Source organism: Hirundo rustica, chromosome 1 (assembly GCF_015227805.2).
Source record: "Hirundo rustica isolate bHirRus1 chromosome 1, bHirRus1.pri.v3, whole genome shotgun sequence".
Lineage (NCBI taxonomy): Eukaryota > Metazoa > Chordata > Aves > Passeriformes > Hirundinidae > Hirundo > Hirundo rustica.
The window spans coordinates 3,009,593-3,034,404 of NC_053450.1; the positions used below are offsets into that span (position 1 = coordinate 3,009,593).

At 51.4% G+C, this 24,812-nt stretch overlaps 1 protein-coding gene across 2 annotated transcripts in view; it reads left to right on the forward strand.

Annotated features, from left to right (window-relative positions):
- Positions 1–19,700, forward strand: part of PTP4A3 (protein tyrosine phosphatase 4A3) — a 41,907-nt gene extending 22,207 nt beyond the window's left edge. For both annotated transcript variants that reach the window (XM_040071585.2, XM_058422342.1), the window contains exons 2-6: positions 8,883–9,687; positions 10,973–11,065; positions 14,075–14,205; positions 14,527–14,601; positions 15,054–19,700. In XM_040071585.2, the coding sequence (XP_039927519.1) occupies positions 9,583–9,687; positions 10,973–11,065; positions 14,075–14,205; positions 14,527–14,601; positions 15,054–15,171 (522 nt within the window). In that variant the 5' untranslated portion in view covers positions 8,883–9,582 and the 3' untranslated portion in view covers positions 15,172–19,700. The remainder of the gene's footprint in view (positions 1–8,882; positions 9,688–10,972; positions 11,066–14,074; positions 14,206–14,526; positions 14,602–15,053) is intronic.
- Positions 19,701–24,812: the final 5,112 nt, after the last annotated feature.

Consider the following 24,812-nt stretch of genomic DNA (forward strand, 5'->3'; position numbering starts at 1 on the left):
GAGAACCCAGGGCAAGGGTCATGGTCACACCCAGCCATCCTGGCCATCAGGCACTCAGAAAATCGTGGAGTGGTTTGAGATGGAAAGGACCTTTAAAGAATATCTAGTTTCAACCATGCTGCCATGGGCAGGGACACCTTTCATTGCAACCAGGTTGCTCAAGGCCTCATCCAGCCTGACCTTGAATTCTTCCAGGGATGGGGCACCCACAGCTTCTGGGGGCATCCTGTTTCAGTGTGTCACCACTCCCATCATAACAATTTTTCTTCTTATGTTCAATATGAACCTGCTGTCTTTCAATTTAAGGCTGTTGCTTTTTGTACTACCACTACAGGCCTGTGTAAAAGTCTTTTTCCATATTTTTTTTTCAACCTCTCTCTAATATATTGAAAGCCTGCAATGAGGCCTTCCTGGCCACCAATTCCTGAGCTGGAGAAAGAGCCACAGCCACATCCTCACCTTTTTATGACCATCTGAGCCCAGCTGCAAGGTGTATTTCCAAGAGGCTTTGAGTTTCAGAAGTTCTGTTGTTGGGAAAAGGCCTCAAGTTGCACCAGGAGAGGTTCAGGTTGGATATCAGGAAGTGTTTCTTCACTGAAGGAGTTACTCAGCATTGGAATGATCTACTCAGGGAAGTGGTGGAAACCATCCCTAAAGTGTTCAAAAATGGGTAGACATGGTACTCAGGAATGCGGTTTGGTAGGCAGGATGGTACTTGGTTGAAGGATGGACTTGATGAGCTTGGAGATCCTTTCCAACATGAATGATCCTACAGTTCTGTGATTCTGGTTTGCAGACCCTGAGCAATCAGAGCTCTGCACTGCCTTAATCTCCTTCTTCCAAAGTGAGCCTTGATCCTCCCTCCTCCTCCTTCTAGTTTAGTCCCCCATCTCCCATGGGGACAAGGGGCAAATCAGGCTGAGGATGAGGCAGTGCTTTACACACCAGGCGGGCTCTGCAGAGTGAGTGGAGACATTGATGTCCCTCCAGCAAGAACAGCTGTGACTTTCAGCATTTCATACCCTTTGATCTTTTATTTGAAAGAAAACCACCTTCATTTGCTCTGCGAGCTCCCACGGGTGGGGGACAGCTCTTGGCACAGCTCTGGGGTTTTGCACAAGGGCGGCAGGACTGAAGGATTTTGTCCCTGTTGCTGAGGATGGCTGCATCCAGGAGGGTAGGAGAGGGTGCAGAGGAAGAGGAGAGGGTGCAGGATGAGGCCATGCTGTGGCCATGCATCCAAACCCAGCAGCTTGGAAGTACCCACCTTTGTTCCTAGATTTTTGTCGACATGTTGCTTTTGCAGAGCACTTTTCCTATGGCAACCACAGAGCTCTGCTGTGGCTTTTTGTTGGAGCTAAGGAGTTTTCTGGAGGAGGATTTTAGGGAAAACCATCTCTGCAGGACCTAGGTTTAATGGGAGGAGCCAGGATCGTGACATACCGGGGAGTCTTGAGAACACTGCCAGACCTTGCCGCATCCTAACTAGGAGCAGCCTATTCTCCCATCTCCCTTCACTTCCTCCATGGCTCTTAATTATCCCAGCTGACACCCAATTGTGTTTCCCCCAGGATCTCTCTGTATTGTTGATAGTCCTGAGGGGACACTTCTCACCTACATGCAGCATCTCTGTCCCATCCTGCTGGAAAAGGGACATCCCTGGAGGGGTTATTTCAAGGGGCAGTTTCTGCTGTTAAAGTGACAATGGTCATGGCAGGGGAGGATGAGGAGGAGACAGCCCGAGGTTTCCGTGCAGCACTGTCCCCATGGGCTTGGAGGCTGCCTTCAGAAGTGCTTTGATGTCCAGCACAAAGGAGAGGGCTGGTGGTGCTGCCGCCTCCCAGCAGCCTGTCATGATGTGTGTGACCCTGTCTCCATGGGGTGAAATGTGTAAACCAAATAGCGCAGAGCAAGAGCGAGATGGTTTGGGAGGACATCCCCAGGCAGCACAGGGTCTGGATGGTGGAGGAAGCTCAGAGACCCACAAACACCATCTAAACCTGGTGCCATTGACTTGGGAGAGCTGCCTTTCTCCAGAGCTTGGCTTTCTCTGGACAATCCTGACCATAGCTTGATGCCACCAGAGATCTTTGCACAGGACACATCACAGGCAGAGCATGTTCTGTCCTGTCCTGTATTGCATCCCCAGCATGTCACAGAGCACTATTTCAACATTTTCTGCAGGTCAAAATCCAGCCTTTGGGTAGATTTGAGTCCCCTGGAGCCCCCTTCATCATCAGCAAACTTCCATCAAAGCCACCGCAGCCAGTCTGGGCTGGGGGTTGTGCAAGAGGCGCCAGTGACGCAGACAGGGCTCTGATGGCCTTGGGTCAGGGCTGCTGGTGGCCTGACGAGGTAAGACCAGGTAACGTAGGGACAACTTCCCATCAGAATCCCACCACTGAGGAGGGACATGGCAAGTAGCAAAAGTTAGGTCTGGTGGGACACAGGCTCAGGCTCAAACTGTACCTCAAAAAGGAGGTCATGGCAGTTCCTCCCTGCCCTTCCCGCGAGTGTGCTGCTGTTGTTAAAAAAATGCGTCATTCTGCACCCCCAAACTTTGCCACCTGCCATAAGTATTAAATTCACTCAAAATACTGTGGGAAACCACAAGAAAAAAGCTGGGCAGATGTTCAGCTGCACCAGAGTTTCAGGGTGGGAGAGACGTGTGGCACTTCTTGGGGGGGACCCCTGGGGTCAGTTTGCCCCCAGTGTGTGTTTTGGGGCAAGGATGCTGCTTTGGGATTCTTTTCTTTCCAGAGATATTGTTGGATAAGGCTTGAAGCCTGGAAATGCCCAATCACATACAGAATTGCCTTTTTTTTACCGATTCTTCTGGCCAAAAGAAATCCCTGAAGGATATGGGGAGGTGGCCCCCAGTATTTGGAGTGCCTGACTTCACTGTGCATTGGGCACCGGAGCGTGGGGACCATCTGTCCCCAGACAACTGAGCCTTTCACCCCTCCCCCAAAAAAACCCTCTAGGGCACACCCTCTGCAGATTTGGGAGGTAGCCAGCCTCAAGCCTGTTATTACTTTTCCCAGTGGAGTTGGCCTCTCTTCCTCCCCTGTCTTTTTCTTTTTTTTCTTCCTTTCCCTTCAAATCCATGCCAGGAAAAGCCTCTGACATCGGCACCACGGCTGCGAGCTCCTCGTGGCTGCTGGGAGAAGGCAGTGGAGGGGATATCCCAGATCATAAAACCAGGATCTCGCTGTGAGCAGGGCCACTGGTGACTGCCTGTGAGTTGTCCACTGCTGGGGACAGAGTGGGAGGGATGGTTGGGGGACTGTGTTCATCTGAGGGGGGTTCCTTTTCCTCACAGTGTGGAAGGTTGTGTGCCTTTTTATGGTTTTTATGATCCTCTCTGATGGCTGAATTTCTTCTGGTACAAGAAGGAACTAGGTTATAAAGCTGTCCATGTAGGTCTCAAATTCTAGTTGCTTGGGGGTTGCATGTGAAGGGGAAAGCTGAAATTCCAGTTAAAGGGCTGTTGAAGGGGTGCTTGAAGCATCACGTTTCCTACAGGGCATTGCCCCGTGAGCTCTGGTGGCATCAGAGGAATCCCAGTGTGGGTACTGGGTCCGTACCCAGGGGTTCTGAATCTGGGTGAGAGGGAAAAACAACTCCCAAAGGACCTTTGTAGACACTTTCCACACTGTGCCTCAGCCTCTCTTCAAAGACAAAAGGTGCAAATACAAGATAAGAAAGGGTTGATCATGTTACCGGTGCCTCCGGTACATTCCCAGCTTGCACAGTGCTGGGAAGGCTGTGCTCTTCTTTTTATCTGGCTGGCTGGCTCACTGCCTCAGCTTCCCCATTCCTCCCTCTTTCCTGGTGTCCTGAGTGCCTCCTGCTTGCAAGTGTACATGCCAACATCATGCTGGCATCTTTCCCTGCTCTAAAACTCTTTAAGTCCAACTGGAGCTGTAAGGGCTGCACAGCTCATTGGCAAAATTTCATGTTAGCCAGTATTTACTGCACACCAAAAAGGATGTGGGGAAAGATGGATGACCTGGTTTATCTTGCAGGTGTGTTTTCACGGGCTGCCAAAAGCTCCCATCTCTCTCCTTCTGCACCTGTGCATTTTTAATCCTCCTTAATCGCGTTCCACTCAGAAAACATCACATGCAGCAAGAGAAGCAACCTAAAAAAAATCCCTTGGAGGAAAAATCCCACAATGCTTCCCTGGCAGATAGTGCCTGGCGCTGCTTCGCTCCTGGCAGCAGGTACCCCACAGCCACCACAGTACCCAGCATGGCTTTTCCAGGACATCCCATCTGCTCTGTCCAGCTCTGCACCTGGAGCAGGACGTGCTGGTGGTTGCTTACACCTCTCCCCACAGCTGCCGGCTCTTGCCGGGTGTTTCGTTTCCGTCGCTCTCCTCCCGGACCTTTCCTGTTTCCTTCCGTGCGGATGCAACTGGAGGAAATCTCAGCTCGTTGGCTGTGTCCCAGCTGCAGTCACAGGCTGGGGACAGCGCTGTGGCTCTCTTGTGTACTGGGACCTGTGCTCCCTGGCAGTGGTGACGCTGTGGCAATGGTTGCAGTAGTGGTGGTGGTGCTGCTGATGCTGGTGGCAATGGTGGTGCTGGTGGCAGCGGTGATGTGATGTTGACAGTGGTGCTGCTCATGCTGGTGGCAGTGGTAGTGATGGCAGTGGTGCTCCTCCTGCTGATAGCAGTGGTGACACTGATGGCCGTGGTGGTGCTCGTGGCAGTGGTCATTGTGGTTGTCGTGGCAATGGTGACAGTGGTGGTGCTGCTGATTCTGGTTGCAGTGATGGTGGTGGCAGTGGTGGCAATGGTGTCTGGTGATGCTGGTGGTGCTGCTCATGCTGATAGCAGTGGTGTCAGTGGTAATGCTGGTACAGATCTCATGTGTGCAGCTGAGCCTCACAGACCTGCTCCCCATGGTCACTCGTGTCAGTGGCAATGGATGTGTGCAGAAACTTCTGCATGGTAATAACTGGAAATACTCAGAAGCTTGGATTCAGTTTTTGGGGCGATAGAAGTGCTTGTTGGGAGCAGGGAGAACAGGACTTAATCAGCCTTAAAGGGGAAAGGGCTGGTCAGTGTCTTGCTACATGAGCTGAAAGCAGGAGAGAGGTCAAGAAAGTGTGACACAGCTGGGTGTTTTGTTGGGTTTCTCTGAAGGTGAACTTTAAACAGGAGATGTGCTCACTCCACGATCGCTATATTTATATACGAGTGAGATACGCATTGTTTGGGTGAGTAAGAGCCTTTGTTCCGAGCCCCGCTGCTAAAGCCCATGTGGAGCGACACTTTGGCTCTGCAATGCTTCCTTTTCCTTCGCTTAGGGATGTGCTGTGTTTAGGAAAACTTGACTCCACCATCTGTGTCCCACTAGCTGAGTACCAGCAGCACAGCCCTCGGGTCAGGCATCTGCTCACCGCTCCATTAACTGGGTGAAGATCTGACCTTTATTTTCCATCAAGTTGCCGTGAGGAAGATCAGTCTCATCCCTCTGTTGCAGGCTCAGTCCCTGGACATCTGGGATGAGGCCAAGACATTTGTAATGGTCTTGCCACACTGCGAAGGAATATTTTGGAGAGCCCTGTGATCCCCTCAACTTTGGGCACGTAAAACAAGGAGGTGATGGCTCGTGGTCCCCATCCCCCAGAGCAGCTTCCTTCACTGCTCTCTTGCCACACTGGTGTGTGTTCGTATTGGATCCTCAATGGCCTCTTGGCTGCGAAATTCTTGTGTAAGAAGCAGAAATTTCCACAGTCATGGTGAAAAGAAAATCATAGAATCATTAAAGTTGGAAAAGATCTCTGAGATCAACTGTTAACCTAGCACTGCCAGGTCCACCACTAAACCATGTGCCACATCCATCCCTGGGCAGCCTGCTCCAATGTCTGAGCACCCTTTTAGTGAAGAAACTTTGCTTTATGCCAAATCTAAACCTGCCCTGGGGAGGCTGTTTCATCTTGTCCTGTCACTTTGTTACGTGGAAAAAGAGACCGACCCCCACCTGGCTACATCTCCTTGCATCGGGCTTCCCCAAGACGGGTTTGAGCCTGACAGGCCAGCACTGGATTCTGAACATCCTCATCCAGGGCTTGTTCACTGTGTCCTCACGTGCTTCCTCTAGGTCCCCCGGAGTGCTCAAATCAGAAGGATTTATATTCCACTTGGCAGGTTATTAGTATTAGCTGAAATTCCCTTTTCCACATTGTTCTGCCATGCTTAATATGGAGATCAGCATCGCGGCCTGAAACGCCAGGGATGCTTTGTGATTGAATATCCATTAGGGATTTATGGGCTTCGGGGCTGAATTGCTGGGACGTGCGATTGCCAAAATACTTGAAACGCTTCCACTGGAGAGGAGACCTTGTGGGAAAGGAGCACTTGCTGTTCTCATAGGCAGGCGGTTCCCACTGAGCCTCCGTTGCTGGCAGCCAGCACACCCAAGCCAATAAAAAATTGTCCGGGATCCGGAGTGCCGATGGAGCATGAACTCGGATGATGACAGGGGGCAGCGCAGGCATTGGTGCTGGCAGCAGCTCCCAGTCCCACGGGGTTACTCAGTGGGTGGAATTTAACCCAGGACATGGGTAAACATGGGCACAGTTTGTATCCATGTCCCTGGCAGCCGGTTAAAATGAGGTATGAGGTTGTTTGGAGGGAGAAAAGTTGGGTTTTGATGCTTTCCCTTGTGCACCTCTGGTGCTGGTGCATCAAATCAGATCGATCATTGGGATCAAATGGCATTAAACATACTGGAAGCCTGAAGAGCAAAGGTATAAAATGTAAAAGCAAAAGATCCTCGTTTGTTTCCGAGAAACTGAGCTTTCAGGGTGATGGTTTGGGGCAATTCCTACTTTGCATCAGCTCTTCTCTTTGATCAGGCAACTGTGGCTGCCCATCTCTCCCACCTCCCGTCCCTTTGTAGGGTTTTAAGCTCTCTTTTCCTTAAAATGAAGAAGATGAACCTTGCTGAGGGGGTTGCCAGCAGGGAATCATTTCTCCTGGGAAACATTCACTCACTGGGTCGCTGGCTCTTATTGTGGTTGTGCTGGCCAGCAGATTGGCAGCTGGACATGTAGGAGCCACACAGCCAAAACCAGCCCAAAATTACTCTCCAGAAATACCAAATTGGTTCTTACCCAGCCATGGTGAGGTCGTCTTGAGGAGAATCAGACCCCACAAACAAAGTGATGGGTGGGATCATCACTGAAAAAGCATGGTGAACGCTGTGGGGAGAGCAGGTTTCCCAGCCTATCTTGCAGGATCATTGCAAACTTTGAGCAAAAATTCCAGCTGCTGTGGTCCAGGTGGGGAGGTTCATCTATCCTGAGGGATTCAGCATCATCTGTGGGCTGAGCTGCTCTGAATCACACCTAAAATGCTGCGGGAAGCCAGCTCCCACCTCATGCCCATGCCTCAGCCAAGCTCCCAACCTCCAGTAGCTGCTAAAATCTGATTTCTCAATGGGGACTGGAAAGTCTTCCCCCCAAATGTCCCACTCATCCCCTGCAGCCCAGACAGGGTTTGAACTTTGCAGAACATCCTTGCAGGGCTCTGGGATAGCATTATCCCCTTTTTAATGGGCAAAAAAAAAATTATTCAGGTGTGATGGGACATGGTTGTTGGGAAGAGTCCATGATTTTAGCAGCCAAACTGGGCACATTCAGCAGAGCAGCTCTGCTTCCCCTGGCACCTCACCTGCCTTTTTTCCTGTTGTTTAACTTTTCCATTCCTGGGTACCACTGGAGGAGCTGTTAAACATGTAAATGATGCTCAGGCCTGGACGAACCCAGGTGCTGTGATGAGCTGGTCAGGGCTCAGCTCATCTCCCTACTCCCACCTTGTCTCATTGCATAAGGGTGAAACAATCCAGAGGGGGAACTTTCTGGCTGCTGTGAGGAGAGGCAAGGAGGTGCCTGCTGGTCTGGCTCGGGTTACTTATGTGCTTATGGTCTATTTTGAGGCTCTGGCCACATGGCACTAAGCAGCCACTGACCCGGGGGAAGGACCAGCTTCAAAACAAGAGTCCAGTTGGGAACAATGTGGGGAGGCTCGGGCTGAGTTTCCTTCAGCTCTGAGTGGAGCTGGCAGAGCCCTTGCCTCCCCGCTGGGCCCATCATCTCATGGATTTGGGTATTTCCACAGTGGGGATTGATTTTCTTTTTAATTCTTCCCACTGCCATCCTTGAGAGCAAAGATGCCACGGGTTCAGGGCTGGGCTCCGTTACTGGGAGCGATGTGCCAGAGGTGTGGGAATGTGGATGAGCAGGCAGGGAGACACATCCATCACTAACCCTGGCAAAACCACACACACGCAACCCCCTCCTCGACCCCCCCCCCAAGATAGCTCATTTGCAGGCAGCTTAATTCTCCTAAGAGCATTAGAGGTGCATTTGGTGGACATGAGCCCAGCGCCAGGAGCATGTGGCCGATTAGCGGCAGCGGCAGCTGGTTTCGGGTGCAGCGTGCATTTGGGGTGGAGATATTCAGCGTGATTTTTGGGGACACAAAGGTGAGGTTTTGGGGGTCTGAATGGGTGTTGGGGGGTCAGCTGGTGTGGATTGGGTGCTCCAGCACCAGCAGGTGCAGGTGTTGGGTGGCATATAGGAGCAAGGCTTTCCCTGCCATGTGCTTGTCTGTTTTGCGGGTGAAATGTGAGTTACCCCCTCTGGCTTTCCAGTGTCTTTTCAGCTCTCCAGATGACATTTCAGCTTTAGCTTTAAATACCACCTCGCTTTCTAATCTGTGGTCTCCTGTGAAGATGAGGACGGTCGGGGATGCTCGTACGGGATGTAGAAAGTGATGGTGCCTTCAGGGGCACCCACACCAGGCAGGAGCTTCCTTGGGGAGGAGGACACTCTCACCACCGCATTTCCCTTTCTCTCCCCTGCAGCCTCGCTCTCCGCCGGGATTTATGGAGGTGCTGAGGAGCAGCTGTGAGCCCCGCAGCCCCCGGCAGCCCGCCCTGTGAAGCAGCCCCCGGCCGCCTCTCCTCGTCTCGCCCAGCATCCCGACCCTCCGACTCAACCATTCAAGGCTCCCGTGCATGGATCGGCCCAGCGAGGCACCGCTGCCGGACGCCGCCGACGCCGCCCCGTAGGCTCCCGGCCCCCCGTGCCGCCCCCAAGTACTCCACATACCCCGATGGGGTAACGTGACGGGGGTCACCCTCCCGCCACCACCACCCCCCATATGCAGAGGCCTTTCTAGAGCGCCCGGGAGCGCGCGGCACCGGAGGCAGCAGCCGCTCGCCGTCGCACACACGCAGAGGACGCCAACACTACAGCAAAGGGATTTTTTTTTTTTAATTATTATTATTATTATCATTAATATTATTTTTTTTTCCCCCTTCTGGCTTTTTCTCCCCCCTGGGGGCTTGTGGTGTGTCAAGGAAGCCAGCACACTCCCAGGAGCTGGGATTATTTGCACAACGTCTGTATATTGAGTTCTTGATCCATTTTTATTTTTATTTTTGAAGTGCAGAGGGGTTGTTGGGTTTTCGTTTGGGTTTTTTTTTTTGTCCCTCCACACCGCTTTCTTGGGTTTTTGCCCTGCCACTGTCAGCACCTCCTCACCTTCCCACTGTCCCCACCATGGCCCGGATGAACCGCCCTGCGCCCGTGGAGGTCTGCTACAAAAACATGAGGTTCCTCATCACCCACAACCCCACCAATGCCACACTCAGCACCTTCTTGGAGGTAAGGAGGGGAGACTGGAAGGGGAGACCAGGGTCCAGTTCCATCTTTTGGGGCTAAAAGCTGATGTTGATGGGAGGGCAGCACATCCCCTTTGGTACCACAGCCCCTGGTGGCATCCTGGGGCAGTGGGTCCAATCATTGCCAGCTTTTTGGGATGAGATGTTTTTCAGGACCCCAGGTGTGATATTTGGACACAGTAGAGATGGAGCAGAGTCTCCCCATTCCCATTGCATCCAGTTCCCCTAGCACTTCATGTCACAGGGTTTTGGAGTGATGCACATGGGTGCAAACAAGCTGCCCAGTTCCTCCCAGCACCTCAATAACAGCTTTTCATCCCAGATATCCCAGTGGTGTATTTCCAATGCCCAGAGTGTGTTGGGTAGTGCTGAAGAGCTTGGTGTTGAAGAGCCAGCACTGGTAGCAGCTATGTGAGTGCCACTGCCTCATGATGACGGGAAGTGTGATTTGGGGACAGCCGCCCCAAACTCTGCACGCTGCGCACAAGGAGATGGGGACCACACTAGTGGGAATGGAGAAAAATTCCCCTTTCCTGCAGTCTCTTAGACAGGCTGCTGAGCCTGTGGGGCTCACCACGGTCTGGTGAGCGCACATGGGGAACAAAGGAGGTGGATCATTGGCAGGAATGATCTCATGGTGCCCGGCGAGGCCAGCGCACTGGGCACGTAGTCTGGGGGCAATCCTCTCGCCGGGCAATGAGCCATGCTGGAAGCATCCCAAGTCCCACGCCTGAGCCTGCAACGTGTTGGAGTGATGATGGGATACGGCAGCGAGGTGGAGAAGGAGCCCCTGAGCCATCTGTGAGATGCTGAGCTCGGCTGGTGGGGCATGCTAGGACTCTCCCCCAGCTGCCTCCATACATTTCTGCGTCAGGAGTGTGACCTCACCTGGCACAAACAATTTCTCCTTCAGAGGACTTGCACTCATGTCAGGGATGTTTCTTTGCCTGGGGTATAAAATGCCTGCTGATGTGGCTGTCACGGCTTGAATATAAATGGCCCCCTTGGTACTCATGACTCTGAGGAGTCATGAAGATGCTGGATAAAAATCCTACAAGGCCACGTGGCTTTGGTGTCCTGGGATTTCATATTTCTTTATGCCTGCCAGGCTGGATGGACTACGGGTCAAGGGTTCAGAGAAGGGGCACAGCACTGTTTCAGGGTCCATACTGCTCTACAGGGTCATAGCAGGGCTTGGATGCGTTGGGGTTAACTGGGGTGCATCTGGCAAGGTCTGTTCAGACCCCTCTTTCTCCTTCCCTCCCCAGGACCTGAAGAAATACGGTGCCACCACGGTCGTGCGAGTGTGTGAAGTGACCTATGACAAGACCCCCCTGGAGAAGGACGGCATCACTGTCATGGTAGGTGGGCAGCAGGATGGGCACCGGGGGGGGCTGCCTCAACACCATCCTTAGATATCTCATCCCTTGGGGCTGTTAAACCCAGCACAGCATCACGCTGAGGCAGGAGCAGAGCTGGAAGCCCAGCTGAGCTGAGCTGAGCTGAGGCTGGTGCTTTAAAAAGAGAAGCACTGCCCACGCAGCCGAAACTGTGACTCACCCGGCTGAGTCGGCAGCTGCCTTCCCTGCCTGTTGCTCAGGCTCTGAAACATCCAGGGATGAGAGCGCCTGATCCCACGTGGAAGATGCGCGTGGTTCCCATTACACCCAGTGTTATCTTATCCTGGGGGGTGGTGTGAGGGTTTTTTTGCTCTTCCAGCAGCTGGCTGGTGCAGCTGGGGGGGATGAAAGGGAGCAGGCAGCAAGCTGGGGAAGGCAAAGCAGGCAGCTGCCTGGGCTGTATCTTGGCTGATAAGTAATTGGAGATGATGTCAGGCATGATAGCCCTGCCAGGGAGTTCAGCTCCAGCTGGGAAGTGAGGCTCTGCTCATTATTTAGGGAAGGGTTTGGAAGTGCCTCGTGTCTGTCGGGGTGGTCCTCTGTGTTTAGGACCTCTTTGTACAGCTCTGTCTGTGTAATGTATATCCTAGAGAGAGAGGAGGCTCTTAGATCCTCAGGGATGTAGGTGGATAATCTCGTGGCTCTCTAGATACAGATCCTCCAGATGCAGATGTCTCTGGATATAGATGCAATCTGAGTCTCTGCAGGAGGTATCTTGCAAAAGTTGGTGTAACCTACATAGAATCCGTGTGTTGGAGATCATATCTGCTCACTTACCCACCAAATTCTGCATTTTACCCCATTTCTAATGAGCCTCCAGTCTGAGTTTCTGTATCTAAGATATACATATCTCTTTACATCTCTTACATCTCTCTTATGTGGAGAGATACATATCTAGGATTATGTTTTATATAGAGAGTTAGAGAAACAATACAAGACACTATACAGAAACTAAATAGCTTCTGTATCAAAGTTTCTGTAACCATATAGAAACTATATAAGGTAAATCAAGCTATATCAATAACATGGTTTTCTATATAGATGTATCTCTGCAGATACAGAAATATCTCTATATTTATATCAAATATCTATATATTTTTAAGATATATATATCATGGTATATATTTTTCTTTAGTATACTCAGTTTCGTATATTTTTATCTCTATCCCGATACCTGTATTTGCCATATAAATATATCTTGGTGCACAAGTCTGATGAGCAGCTGAGGGTGTTTAGCATGGAGAAGAAGAGGCTTGGGGAAGATCTTATCTTCTCTACAATTAAAGGAGGTTGAAGCCGGGTAGAGGTTGGTCTCTTCTCACCAGTAACAAGTGACAGGACAGGAGGGAATGACCTCCAGTTGCTCCAGGGAAGGTTTGGATTGGATATTAGGAAAAAATTCTTCACTGAAAGGGTTGTCAAGCATTGTGAAGCAGTCTGCCCATGGAAGTAGTGGAGTCACCATCCCTGGAGGGGTTTGAAAGCTGTGGATGTGGCACTTGGTTTAGTGATGGCCTTGGCAGTGCTGGGTTAACAGTTGGACTTGACGATCATAGAGGGCTTTTCCAACCTAAACAATTCTATGCTTCTATATATAGACCATATATAGGTCTGTATATGGAGAACAGAAGGCTCTGGGGAGACCTTAAAGCCCCTTTCAGTCCCTAAAGGGGCTGCAGGAGAGCTGGACTATTTTCACAGCCATATAGTAGAACAAGGGGGTGTGTCTTTAAACTGACAGAGGGCAGATTTAGATCAGCCATAAGGAGGAAGGTTTTTATCATGAGAGTGGTGAGACACTGGCACAGGTTGCCCAGAGAAGCTATGGCTGCCCCACCTCTGGAAGTGTTCATGGCCAGGTGGCAGCAACCTGGGATAGTGGAAGATGTCCCTGCCATGGCAGAGGGTTGATATTTGAAGGTACCTTCCATCCCAAGCCATTCTGTCACAGGATGATTCTGTGTTGTGCACACCCCTGGTGTGAGCCCCTGACCTGCACTCATGGCTGCCGGGAGGAGATGGCCTTGCAGGAGGAGATGGCCTTGCAGGACAGGCATAGGCTGGCTGGCAGGGCTGGCTCAAGCACTACAAATACCCCGAAGTCCAGTGTGTTCCTTTGCTATCAAATCCCAGCAGAAATCACACCACCTGTTCAAACACTGAAGTGAAGCAGCTTATTTTGCCCTCTCACACCAAGGATGACTCCAGCACAGCAGCTTAGTGACTCACTCCACAAAATCTAGGATTAGGACCCAGTGCCCTCCACCCTTCAGGGCTCACCAAGCCACACCTTCACCAAGTGATGCTGCCCTTCCTGTCTCTTCCTTTCTGTGCTCCATAGCCAGTGGTCACGCTCTTCCTGACAAATCTGTTTAGGGAAAGAAATCCCCATTTTGTGACACTTACCCCTCATAACTGAGCCCAGGGGTGAGGGGTATCAAATGCAGAACCCCTTTACCAACTTCCTCACCATGCTCCAATTTTGAACCCCTGCAACTTGAGGGTGAAGCTCAGAAGATAGGATTTTTTTTTTTCTTTGTCCCTTAATAGCCTTTCCTGAAGGATGGTATTTAAATGGCTCCATTGGAGTGATCTCCTTCCCTTTGACTCTCTCTCTAGGTCTGTGTTAGTGGGTCCCCAGACCATTCTTTTGGTCTTCCCCTCCATGTGTTGCAGGAAGCTGAATTTCAGCACCACATCAACTTCTGAAATTTCAACCATCTTCAAGCCACCTTTGCTCAAATCCCCTACAATGTGCTCCCAAGTGATGGAATTAGCAGCCAGGGAATTCCTGTATGCCAGATGATGCCACAAAACCACTTGTATCACAGAGCTATGCTGTGAGCCCAGTTCTGGCACTCCTTTACCTCCCTGCAGCTGAGACCCCAAATACCATCACCCTGAGTGAAAAACAACCCCTGAAAGGTTTTCCCCAGAGACTTGACAGCATTTCTCTTCCCAACCTTGTAGGATTGGCCATTTGATGATGGAGCACCTCCTCCCAGCAAGATTGTGGAAGATTGGCTCAACTTGTTGAAGACCAAGTTCTGCGAGGACCCTGGCTGCTGCGTGGCCGTGCACTGTGTGGCCGGCCTGGGGCGGTGAGTCCTAGCCCAGCACCCCAACTACCACCCTTCATGCCTGCAGGAAAGGGAAAACCATGCCAGCTCTCCTCCCTCCCTTCTCCAGCCCCTCTTTGAGCAGGGTTTTGTCCCAGGTGCCACCTCCCAATGAAGGCAGGAGAGGGACAACCGTGCCAGTACTCCTTCTCCCTTTTCCCAGTCCCTCTTTGAGCAGGGTTTTGTGAAAACGTAGTGGGAATAGGTCAGTTGATGGGGAAGATCTGCTACCTGAGCTTCTCCTTGAACTTTAAATGATGGATATCAGACTGGGGAGTGACAGCTGCTGCTTTTGCCTTTCAGCGCTCCTGTCCTTGTCGCGCTGGCCTTGATCGAGAGTGGGATGAAGTATGAAGATGCCATCCAGTTCATCCGACAGTAAGTGGAGCAGTGTTGTGGTGTTGGGGCAGAAAGTCCCTCTCTCAGGGAATAGAGAGATCTGACATGTCCTAGGGTTTGGTTTTCTCCCAGGATTGCTTTTCTCTCCTTTGGGAGTGGGAAAACAAGGTGTTGGCATGGAGCACCCAGTCCCTTTGCAGGAGGCTGGGGCAGCAGCCGGCAGTGTCCCTGAGGGGCTTTTGGCAGTCACCCCACCTCTGCCCCCACATTTCCTCCCCAGTTCTCCATGTCCTGGGACTCAAAGGGTGGATGAGTGAGGAAAGCTGCTGGGGTCAGTGCCTGTCTCCATCCTTGGAGGATGCACCTGGCTTCAGGCTCCAAAATCCCTTCTGCTCCAGGCTGGGGGACTCAGCACGCCAACAGGGGTGGTTTGGGTGGGGGGCGTCTCATGCCACTTCTCTGACTGTTCTGGCATTTCTCTGTCCCCACAGGAAGCGCAGAGGAGCCATCAACAGCAAGCAGCTGACGTACTTGGAAAAATACCGACCAAAGCAGAGACTCCGATTTAAGGACCCTCATAACCACAAGAACAAATGCTGCATCATGTAACCTCAATGACCTCTTGCCAAAATCAGTGCACAGACCCCCGGGCACTCGCACACATCCCACCCCCTCACCTCCTCGCCCAGCCCTGCGCTCCCCACGTGCCGCCCCTCTGCCAGGGCTGGGCTGGGGACATGGAGCATCTCCAGTGTGTTCCAGCACTCACAGCACACTTGTATTGCTGGTTCCCCAAAAAATGCTGCTGTCTCCAGCTGCAGCCCCGAGGAGGGAAGGCAGCACTGCCCTTTGACTCTTGGTGTTAGCAGGCAATGAGCTCCTGTGACCGTTCTTCATCACCATCCTCCTCCCTCCTTTCTCCCCACCCCGTTGCACTGAGAGGGGTGGGCAAAGGGTGCTTGGTTTGGGGTGATGCAGGCAGGGCTGTGCCAGCTGAGGAGGGATGGGGTGCAGAAGGGCCAGAGCACCCCCAGAAAAACCTTTCCCCACCTCTTCTCCATAAATAAGGGCTGCAGCAGCAGGTTTGGAGGTGGGGATGGCACAGTGGCCTTGGAGGGGAAGCTGGTGATAGCAGGGAGAGGTCACAGGGGCTCTTAGCTCAGTGACCCTTGTGACCAGGGGAAGGGCTGAGCTAAGACCCCCAGTACCATTCCCTTTCTCCTGGCCCCTCTGTCGCCTCACCACTTCCCTGTTGCCTCAGTGCCAGCCAGGATGCTGCAGATGGGGCTCACTGGGGACTTGCTCCAGTGAAGGCAGAGCCACTGGGAACCTCGGGGATCACAGCAGGGCTTTGAGGCACTCAGCTTCGCTGGGATGCTGGATCAGCACCAGGTCCCTCAGAGTGTGGGGTGCTCTTATTTATGGCTTCCAAATTCAGTGCCCAGGGTGTTGGGCTCTCTGCTGCCATGTCCCCATCCCTGAGCAGTGGCAGAAACCTCAGTTCTGGCTGCAGTGCTCTGAGGACACAGTGTGCCTCTCAAGGCACATCCATGTCCACCACCACCACTGCATTTGCTGGCTGAGGGGCTGGGCTGCAGCTTTCCTAGGGGATTTTGGGTGTTCCTGGCAAGAGCACATCACCTAATTTTGCACCTGCCTTTCCCATATCTGCACCGAGGCACCTGGCACCCCTGGCACACACCCAGGTGGGGTGGGCTCAGAGCTGCCCCTGAGCTGGGACATCAAACATCTCTCAACTTTCTGCCTTTGAACGCTTGCAGCAGCTGGAGCAGTGGGCACGTAGCGGGTGTGGGGAGGTTTTTTTTTTCTTTTAATGATAAAAAGAAATTTGCTAATTAAAGGAAAAAAAAAAACTTTAAAAAAAATACCCTGTTTGTCTTCCGCACATCCTTGGGCCTTTCTTTCTCCCATCACTGCCCAGTAGAGCCTGGGAGGCAACCCACGGTCCCTCAGACTGATCCCCAGCACTGTGTCACAGCTGGCTGCCATCCACTATCAGCAGGACATGCATGTGACCCGGGGGATGTTCCAGGTGTCCTTTGGGCTCACTGCTGCTCACTCCTCAGCTGCAGAGGATCACAGTTGTGGGACAAGGAGGGCTGATCATCCACCTCTTGGAGTTTTAGGCTGACCACCTTGAGATGCCCTCAGTATCCTGTGCTGGGCCTCTCCAAAGGTTTGTGTGCCTTCCAAAACGTAGATATCCAGAGACATTCTCTTCAGGGCATTCATCCCTTGGAGCAGCTGGTGAGGAAGGCTGGTTAGGCACCTTCAGTACCTGGAGAAGGTTGGGGACTGCTTTTTACCACCACGTGGGTGGGCAGTAGAGGTGTTTGGAGCTGTTTCCAGCACCACTTCCCCTGTCCTGATGGGGGCCGACCCCACTGCAGGGCAGTGAAGGCTGTCCTTTGGGATAAGCTGTGGTGCTGAGGGAGGTGGGGACCCTCCACACATGGCCCTAGAGTTGTCATACCACACACCTTGGGCCTGTCCAACATTGTGGGACAGCCCTCAGTCCCTGGAGTTTCTTCTGCTCTATCCCAGGCTGTTGGTTCCCATGACTCGTGGAGAAGGCAGCAATAGTCAAAGGGTCTGTATTGATTGGGAATAGTGTGGATTGGGCTGATAAAAAGGCCTCACCCTGTGTTAGAGCACCCTGCTTGGTGGGTCACCATCCCCTTCCTGCTTGGGTCTTTCCTCCTGCTGCTAAAATAGGTGCTGCTTCATCCCCAGGGACATAGGAGGTGGTTTGGTATTGTGGTGAGAGCCCCAGTCCCTGCTAGCCAGGGGATCCCATCCCATCCCGATCCCATGCCCTTCCTTGTGGGAACTGTTTTTTTATGGGTTTGGAGATGTTTCTGTCCTGGCAAGATGAGTTTTCCTCGCCCATGCTCATGGCAGCATCACCTGGAACGTTGCCCAGGGCAAGAGGTCCTGAGATTCAGCCATGATGTCTTTGAGTTGGAGTCAGGCTGGGACAGAGGGATTTGAATCCAGCCTCCTTTGGTCACACTTGAATGAGACTTCACTCAGGCCTCAGCATGGGGGGCTGTCTTGGGGGAAACATGAGGGGGACAGGCTTTGCTTTATGTAGCATCAAACCACTCACCTTAAAATTAGAGAGCTTCTGATATAAAAGCAGTCCTTGACCTAGCCATGTGGCCAAATCCTGAGGGCATCTGGCTGGCAGTGACATCTTGATCCTCCTCAGTTTATGAGTCACTGGGGAAAAAAAAAAAAAAAAAAATCATGCTGATTTAATTGTCCTAGATTTGTTTTTTGTTTTTTGGGGTTTTTTTCCCATTGATATCTCACCCTTAACCCTGAAATGTGCTGCTTCCATGGAAAGGACACCTTGGCAGCCCAGGAGCTGCTCTTCTGCATGAAGGGCTGAATTAAAGTTACTCTGGGTTGGACTTCCAAATATTTGGGGTTTTTTTTTATATAGACTTGGGCTCCTTCCTCTGAGATACCAGCTCCTTGATGTTTCAGCCTAGAGAGGGTTACAGAATTAATAGGCTGGGGAAACTGAGGGGTCTTTCAAGGGGGATTTGGGTTAGAAATCTCAAAGAGCTCAAAAGTATTGAGACAGACAGGAGAAGGTAGAAGCTCAGTAACACAACACCAGACTGAAGCCTGAGCAGCCAAGGGCTCATGGTTTGGGCTGGTCTTGGCCTCTCTTCTTGTCCTCATTTCACCTCAAATGCCAAGGTGCTGAAAGGAGAGCCTTAAAAATCTGATATATTTGCCAATGTTGTCGCAGCTCTGATTGTTTCCTTTGAGTCCTAGAAGATGTCACAGGGAACAGACACCCCCATGGCTTTGGCTACAAACCAGCCACTTAATCCTGCCCTTTTCTCCAGAAGCAAAGGCTCAAACTGGGTTTTGTAATTCCTCACCCCTATCCACCCCCTCACCCTCCATGGAAAGCCACCACAATTCACAGGGACGAGGCTCCAAATCGGTGCAAGAACCTTGGATACCCAAGAGATGTCAAAGCAGAGCTGCCCCAGCCATCAAACCAAGGGCCTGTAGCCTTTAGCCACGAGTCAGTCATGGCTGAGCCTCGAGTGAGGGAATAAATCAGAGCAGGAACTTGTAGCTGTGTCCTCTCACCCGTAACACGTGGCACACGTATGCCCTCAAGTATCCCTTCTGTTGTTTGTTTTCCAGTCAGATGGAGCACGTGAAGGAGGTGGGATGTTGGGAAGGCAGGAAATATGGCAATCACAAATGTCCAGCTCTTCATTTAAGAAAGTTCTGGTGACACACATTTAAAGACTTAAGCATTTGTAAATTCCTATTATGAGTCTTGCAGTAAGGGTGACACTGTGGTGCTTGGGCTGGGAGCTTCAGAGTTTTATGAGGAACAGATTTCCCGAGAAAGCAGAGTCTGGCTCTACCCACAATAGAAGGAGTCGTTTCCTTTTTTGTTTTTTTCATTGGGTTTGTTTGGTTTTTATTAGTCCCAGTGGGAAAGCGCACAGGGAGATTCGTGACTTCCATGCAGTTTCCAAGGACTTGTATCTTATTTGCTGCCAGCACGCTGGGTAGGTGCAGCTTGGCGGGTGGGTTTGGATGGGATTCTGTCTGGTGGGAGACAAATGTGGCTGGTTTCTTGGTACAGAGGGGGGGCCCTGGGCCGGGCTCTTGCAGACATTCCCAGGGAGGGGGCGTTCCGCCACTTCCCTTCAGACGATGATCTCCCAATGAACTCTCCACTTCCCTGCTGTTCCTTTCTGTGCAACAAAGAACTGCATATTTTCCTTTTTAACCCCCTGGGTGACAATAGTAGTGTGTAGATTAAGCCCAGATGACTTTTTTTTTTGTTGGGGGGGAGGTTTGTTTTGTTTTGTTTGGTTGGTTTGTTGTTTTTTTTTTTTTTTTTTTGGTCTGAGCCATAGCTAAATTATTGTACCCAATGCTTTTTGTATCAGACGGCATCACTTTGAATATGCAGATGAGGTATAGGATCTTGACACTTTATAACCTTTTTAAAAAGAAACTTGTCTGTTTACTTAACGTCTTGTGTAAAAAGGACAAAAAAAAATGTATGCCTTCGGTAATCACTTTTTTTTTGTTTTTGAGTTTTATGAAATTACAGTGGTTACACTCCAGCAGCAAAATAAAAAGCGTTCACTGTTTTGTACATCCCTGTGTGCCTGGTGCTGCTAATGGGAATTACCAGGATGTGGGAGGTAAAGGCAGAGCTGAACTCTGGCCAAGGGTGGAAGTGTACGGGGAGTTTTTTCCAGCTGGAGAAGAGAGGGTTTCAGGAAAACCTTAGAGCACCTTCCAGTGCTACAAGAGAACTGGAGAGAGAATTTGCAAGGGCTCGGACAGGGCAACAGGGAATGGATTCAAACTGACAAAGGGTGGGTTTAGATGAGGTACAAAGAGGAAATTCCTCCCCATGAGGGTGCTGAGGCCCTGGCACAGCTTGCCCAGAGAAGCTGTGACTGCCCCATCCCTGGAAGTGTTTAAGGCCAGGTTGGATGGGGTTTGGAACAGCCTGATCTAGGGAAAGGTTTCCCTGGCCATGGTGGGGCAGTTGGAACTCTGATCTCGAGGGCCCCTTCCAGCCCCAAACATTCAATGATTTTACATCCAGTAGAGCATGGCCTAACCTTGATTGGACACCCTGAAATACACCTGAGGAGACACTGCACATGCCCCACCTAATCTGTTGGTGAAATCAGTTGGGTTTTTAACTCTGCTTAAAAGGAAAGCAAAGACAAGGGTCTCCGTGGAGGCTGAGGAATTGGAGCTTGCATAAACAGGCTGGTAAGCAAGGAAAGCTGACAAAATTGTGTGAGCTCCTGAGTAATTACATGGAGTTGCATGGAAGAGTGAGGAGGAAACTCCCCTTGTGCTGCTCTAGGCTCAGGAAGGCTTTTAAGCCAGATGCCAGCTGAGAAGAAGATAGAGGTGAAGCGGAGTGGAGTGGCGTGGCCAGAGCTGTCCTTGGATTCCCCCAGCACCTCCCAAGTGCTCAGCAGGCAGATCCTTATCTCCCTCAGGCTTTGAACCGCAGCTGCAAGGGGCACTGCCTCCTCCTTGTGCAAGAAGCAACTGGGCCTTCAATCAGCCTAATTGCTGCCTCTCCTCTGAAGCAGGAGGGCCAGGGGGACTGCTGAACACGGCGTGTGTGCTGGAGAAACACCCACCCGTGCTCCTGCCTGTACATGCTGTCTCCTACCTGCTGCATTCCTCCTTGCTCTCCGTCACCCAAAAACGTGCACCCCTTTGCAGGCCAGATCCCAGCTCTGTGTGTTAGGCTGCTGCCACTCCATGCACAAGTCCTTGCCCTCCCTAAGAGGATTAATATGAAAGTTTATTAAATTTGGGGGTTCTGGAAAAGGCTCATTTGGTCACTCACGGGGATCAGCCCAGAGAAGCCGGGGATGTTCCCATCCCTGGAAGTGCTCAAGGCCAGGTTTGAAGGGGTTTGGAGCAACCTGGTCTGGTGGATGGTGTCCCTGCCCATGGTGGAGGCAAGGATAGAACTGAATGATCTGTAAGATCCCTCCCAACTCAAACTATTCTTGTTCTATGATTCTCAACTGGCGCCATGGTTCGCAGTGCCTTAAACCGTCCTCAGCAGATGTTGGTACCTGCTAGGCCCATCACAGCCCCATGTTGCAGTGCTCTGCCAACAACAAAGACCAGTGACCCTCCACCTCAAGGTGGACATCACTTCTTGGGTCCATCCCTGACTCCCCTTCCAGTCATCAGATCAAGGGACAACACTGTTGATTCAGGAGGGACTGATCTCAGACTGTCATGGAAATTCCTTTCAGAGCTCCACCACCACAGAGAGATCCCCAGAACTCTCAGCTCACACAGACACATTCATACTGGAGATCCCAAAGCCTTGGGACATGATCCATGGCTCACAGCTTTCCCTGTCCTTGTTCCTAACCCACCTCAGCAAGCCAGGTCTCCACAGAGCAAGGAGGCAAAGGTTGCAGGGTCTTCAGTAAAGTCTAGGCCAGCCACAGACCAGCCTCACAAGACTGGATTAAAAAAGGTTTTCTGAGGGCTGCCTTGGTACATTCTGAAGCATAATGAAACCTTCCTTTGATTATTTTTGACTGCTGCTGGCTGCCATGGCCAGCACTGGCTCTTCCCAGGCACAACTCTCATCACTGATCCCATCTACCTGCTTGGGATCAGCCCTTTTGCAACACCTCCACCTGAGGACATCCTGCTGCCTGAAAGGGTCTCCCCACTTCCCTCTGTGCCCAGGGAGTCTTGAACCATCAGTTGTGCGGGGGTAAAGGTCTCACATTCCCCCAGGACCTGGCAGACCCTGTGGGTCTGGGCACATGGTACTGGAAGGTGGGAGGTGCTGCCCTGCTTGCACAGCAGCATCTGGAAACTCCCATGCTCGTAGGGATGAAAATGTAGGGCAGCTCTTGGGTTGGAAAGGAAATTATAATGTTTGCAACAAATATAGCTGAAAAGTCAAGTGGGGAATTAGGCACTGCTTGGCAAAGGTACAGGAATGCGGATCACCAGGGGTGGGTTTTGCCCTGGGAGCTTTCCCTGGGAAAGAGAACAAGGAGGGCAAGAAGAAACTCTTTGCCCAGGCTCACACAACAGCCCCCACGGTTCGGAAAGGGAATCCTGCAAATCCCTGCTCCATGCCATGATCACAGGAAGGAGCCGTGCTGCCCTGTCTGAGCCGCTCGCTGGGCAGGACCTCGAGGCAGAATTTGTTTCAACCATCGGAGAGAAAGAACACTTGAGTGGCGGCAGGAGAGGAGGCTTGCAGGGAGCTTGGAAGGGGCTGAGTCACTCGCTGTCGGCGTCAGCAACTAAGGAGAAAAGCGTGACTGCCAAACAGCCACCTGGAGCTTTGTCAGCTCATCGTCAAAAAAAAAAAAAAAAAAAAAAAAAAAAAAAAAAAAAAAAAAAAAAAAAACCACACCTCAACTGACAGCCTCACCCGCATCCCACTGGAGAGCTGAATGTGCCGCACGCAGCCGGAGTTCGGTGCAGAAGCAGTGGCTGTGAAAAATGCCCTTCCCTGGCTGCAGGTGCTGGTTTCTGTTGCAACATCTCCCTTGGGGCTCGCAGAGCAGAGGAGGCAGCGCTGCTCTCCCACAGCACCCGGGCAGCCTCCAGGGATGTGTCACGGCCAAGCCGGGGCTCGGTCCAAGGACCGGGGGCGGAGGTGATTAGAGAGACCTGGCGCTGGCAGAGGGACGACGCAAGAGCTGCCTCCGCCTCGCAGAGATAACTGCGGCTGACTTCAGCCGGGGGCTGACTCACCTAAGCCAGGGCATCTTGTCTGGATATCAGGTGGAGACAGGGAGAAGCAACGCATTTAAATGAGCTTTGATCTTTAAAGCAAACAACGCCGCCTTGTTTTGCAGCACTCAAGGCAGCCGTGGGTGACAGGCAAGGACGGCCAGGCTGGTTTCAGGGGGCCCAGTTCAAGGTACTCGGTTTTCATGGATGGGTTCTCAGCACTCAAAACAAGGGCTGTGATAAAGGGCTTATCACGAAAACTCACCTGGAGCTGCCGAATACAATCTTGTGTCTGTCTGCATTGCAAATCTGCCAGGCTGAGTGAGACAACGCAGCTGGGTAACACAGAGAGGCAGGGCTGTGAATACCCCAGCTGCAGCCAAGTGACACATCTGGGAAGAGAAGCCTACTCCTTCTGTTGGCAGCGTCTCAATTTGTTCTATCCAGTCTCCATTCTGGGAATAATTTGGGGTAAAGCTGTAAGGAACTGGGCTGACCCCCATAACTGCCCTGCTTTGAGCAGGAGACCTCCTTCCAGCCTGAATCATCCTGTAGTCCTATGAAGATCCCAGAGAAGGAAAGTGTATCTTATAGCTCACAGAGTTCAAAACTGGGTCACTGAAGGAGATTCCAGAGAGATACTCCCCTTGGGGCGCGTAACTTCTCCTGACACCGCACCTGTCTCCTCCAGCTCCGTCTATTATGGTTAAAATGTCCATGGCTACAGAGGGCATTATGTCCAGGCTGCCTGTTCCCCCCACAGACAGCTCAGTATCCTCTCTGAAGTGTGACTGTACCCAGTTTCATCGAATCCTGGGATCAGAGAATGATTTGAGTTGGAAGGGGTCTCAAAGATCATCCAATTCCAACTCCCCGCCATGGACAAGGACACCTTCCACTATCCCAGGTTGCTCCAACCTGACCTTGAACACTCCCAGGGATGGGGCATCCACAGTTTGTCGGAGGATTTCAACATCCACAACTCATCAGATGTGGATTTCAGACTCATCTAAAGCAGTTAAATCACTTTCCCCCATGCATCCATAACTCAACCTGCCTTCTGTTTTGAGAGTGTTTCTATCATGAGATACAGATTTACCAAGCTCAAAGCCCTGCAAAGAGATGTCTCTGGCTCCATCAGCTGTCGCTACATGATCCATCATGTCCTGAAGAGGCTGAGCTGGGGCCCCTCACATTCTCATCCCTCAATCCACTATTGGGGTCCTTTCCAGCTGGATGGACTGCAGTCTGCATGGAAATGAAGGTGCCAAAATGTGTCCAGAGAAGGGCAGCGGAGCTGAGGGAGTGTCTGGAGAACAACTCTGATGAGAAATAGCTGAGGGAGAAGAGGCCTGGAGGAAAGGAGGAAGTCGGAGCCAGGTGGGGGTTGGTCTCTTCTCCCAAGTCATAAATGGTAGGACAAGAGGAAATGGCCTCAAGTTGTACCTGGGGATGTTTTGATTGGATATCAGGAAAATTTTCTTTGCAGAAAGGGTGATCAAGCAATGGAACAGGCTAGCCAGGGAAGCTGAGGAGTCACATGGAGGTATTTAAAAGGCGTGTAGAGGTGGCACTTGGGTACACAGTTTAGTGGTGAACATGGTGGTTCTGGGTTAATAGTTGGACTTGGTGCACTTAGAGGACTTTTCCAAGCTTATCGATTCTATGATTCTGTGAAATGGTTTCATACTAAGAAGGACTGACCACTCCTCTTGAATGTTTGTCCTTTGTCCTTTTCCACTCCATTTTTCTCCCCTCACAGCTTCTTCAGGAGCAATTTCACATTTATTTCCAGCTCACTGGAGGAAATGGTTGCACAGCTTTGGGCCAAGGATTTTCCACTGAAGAAAGAGATTCAGGCTCTGTGATTGTCCACTGATCACTACTTTTTGAGATCTGTCAGATGGCCAAATCTTAGCTCATTCAATACGTGCTCTACTGATGTGTGGTGCTTTTTCCCCCCCTGGAACACC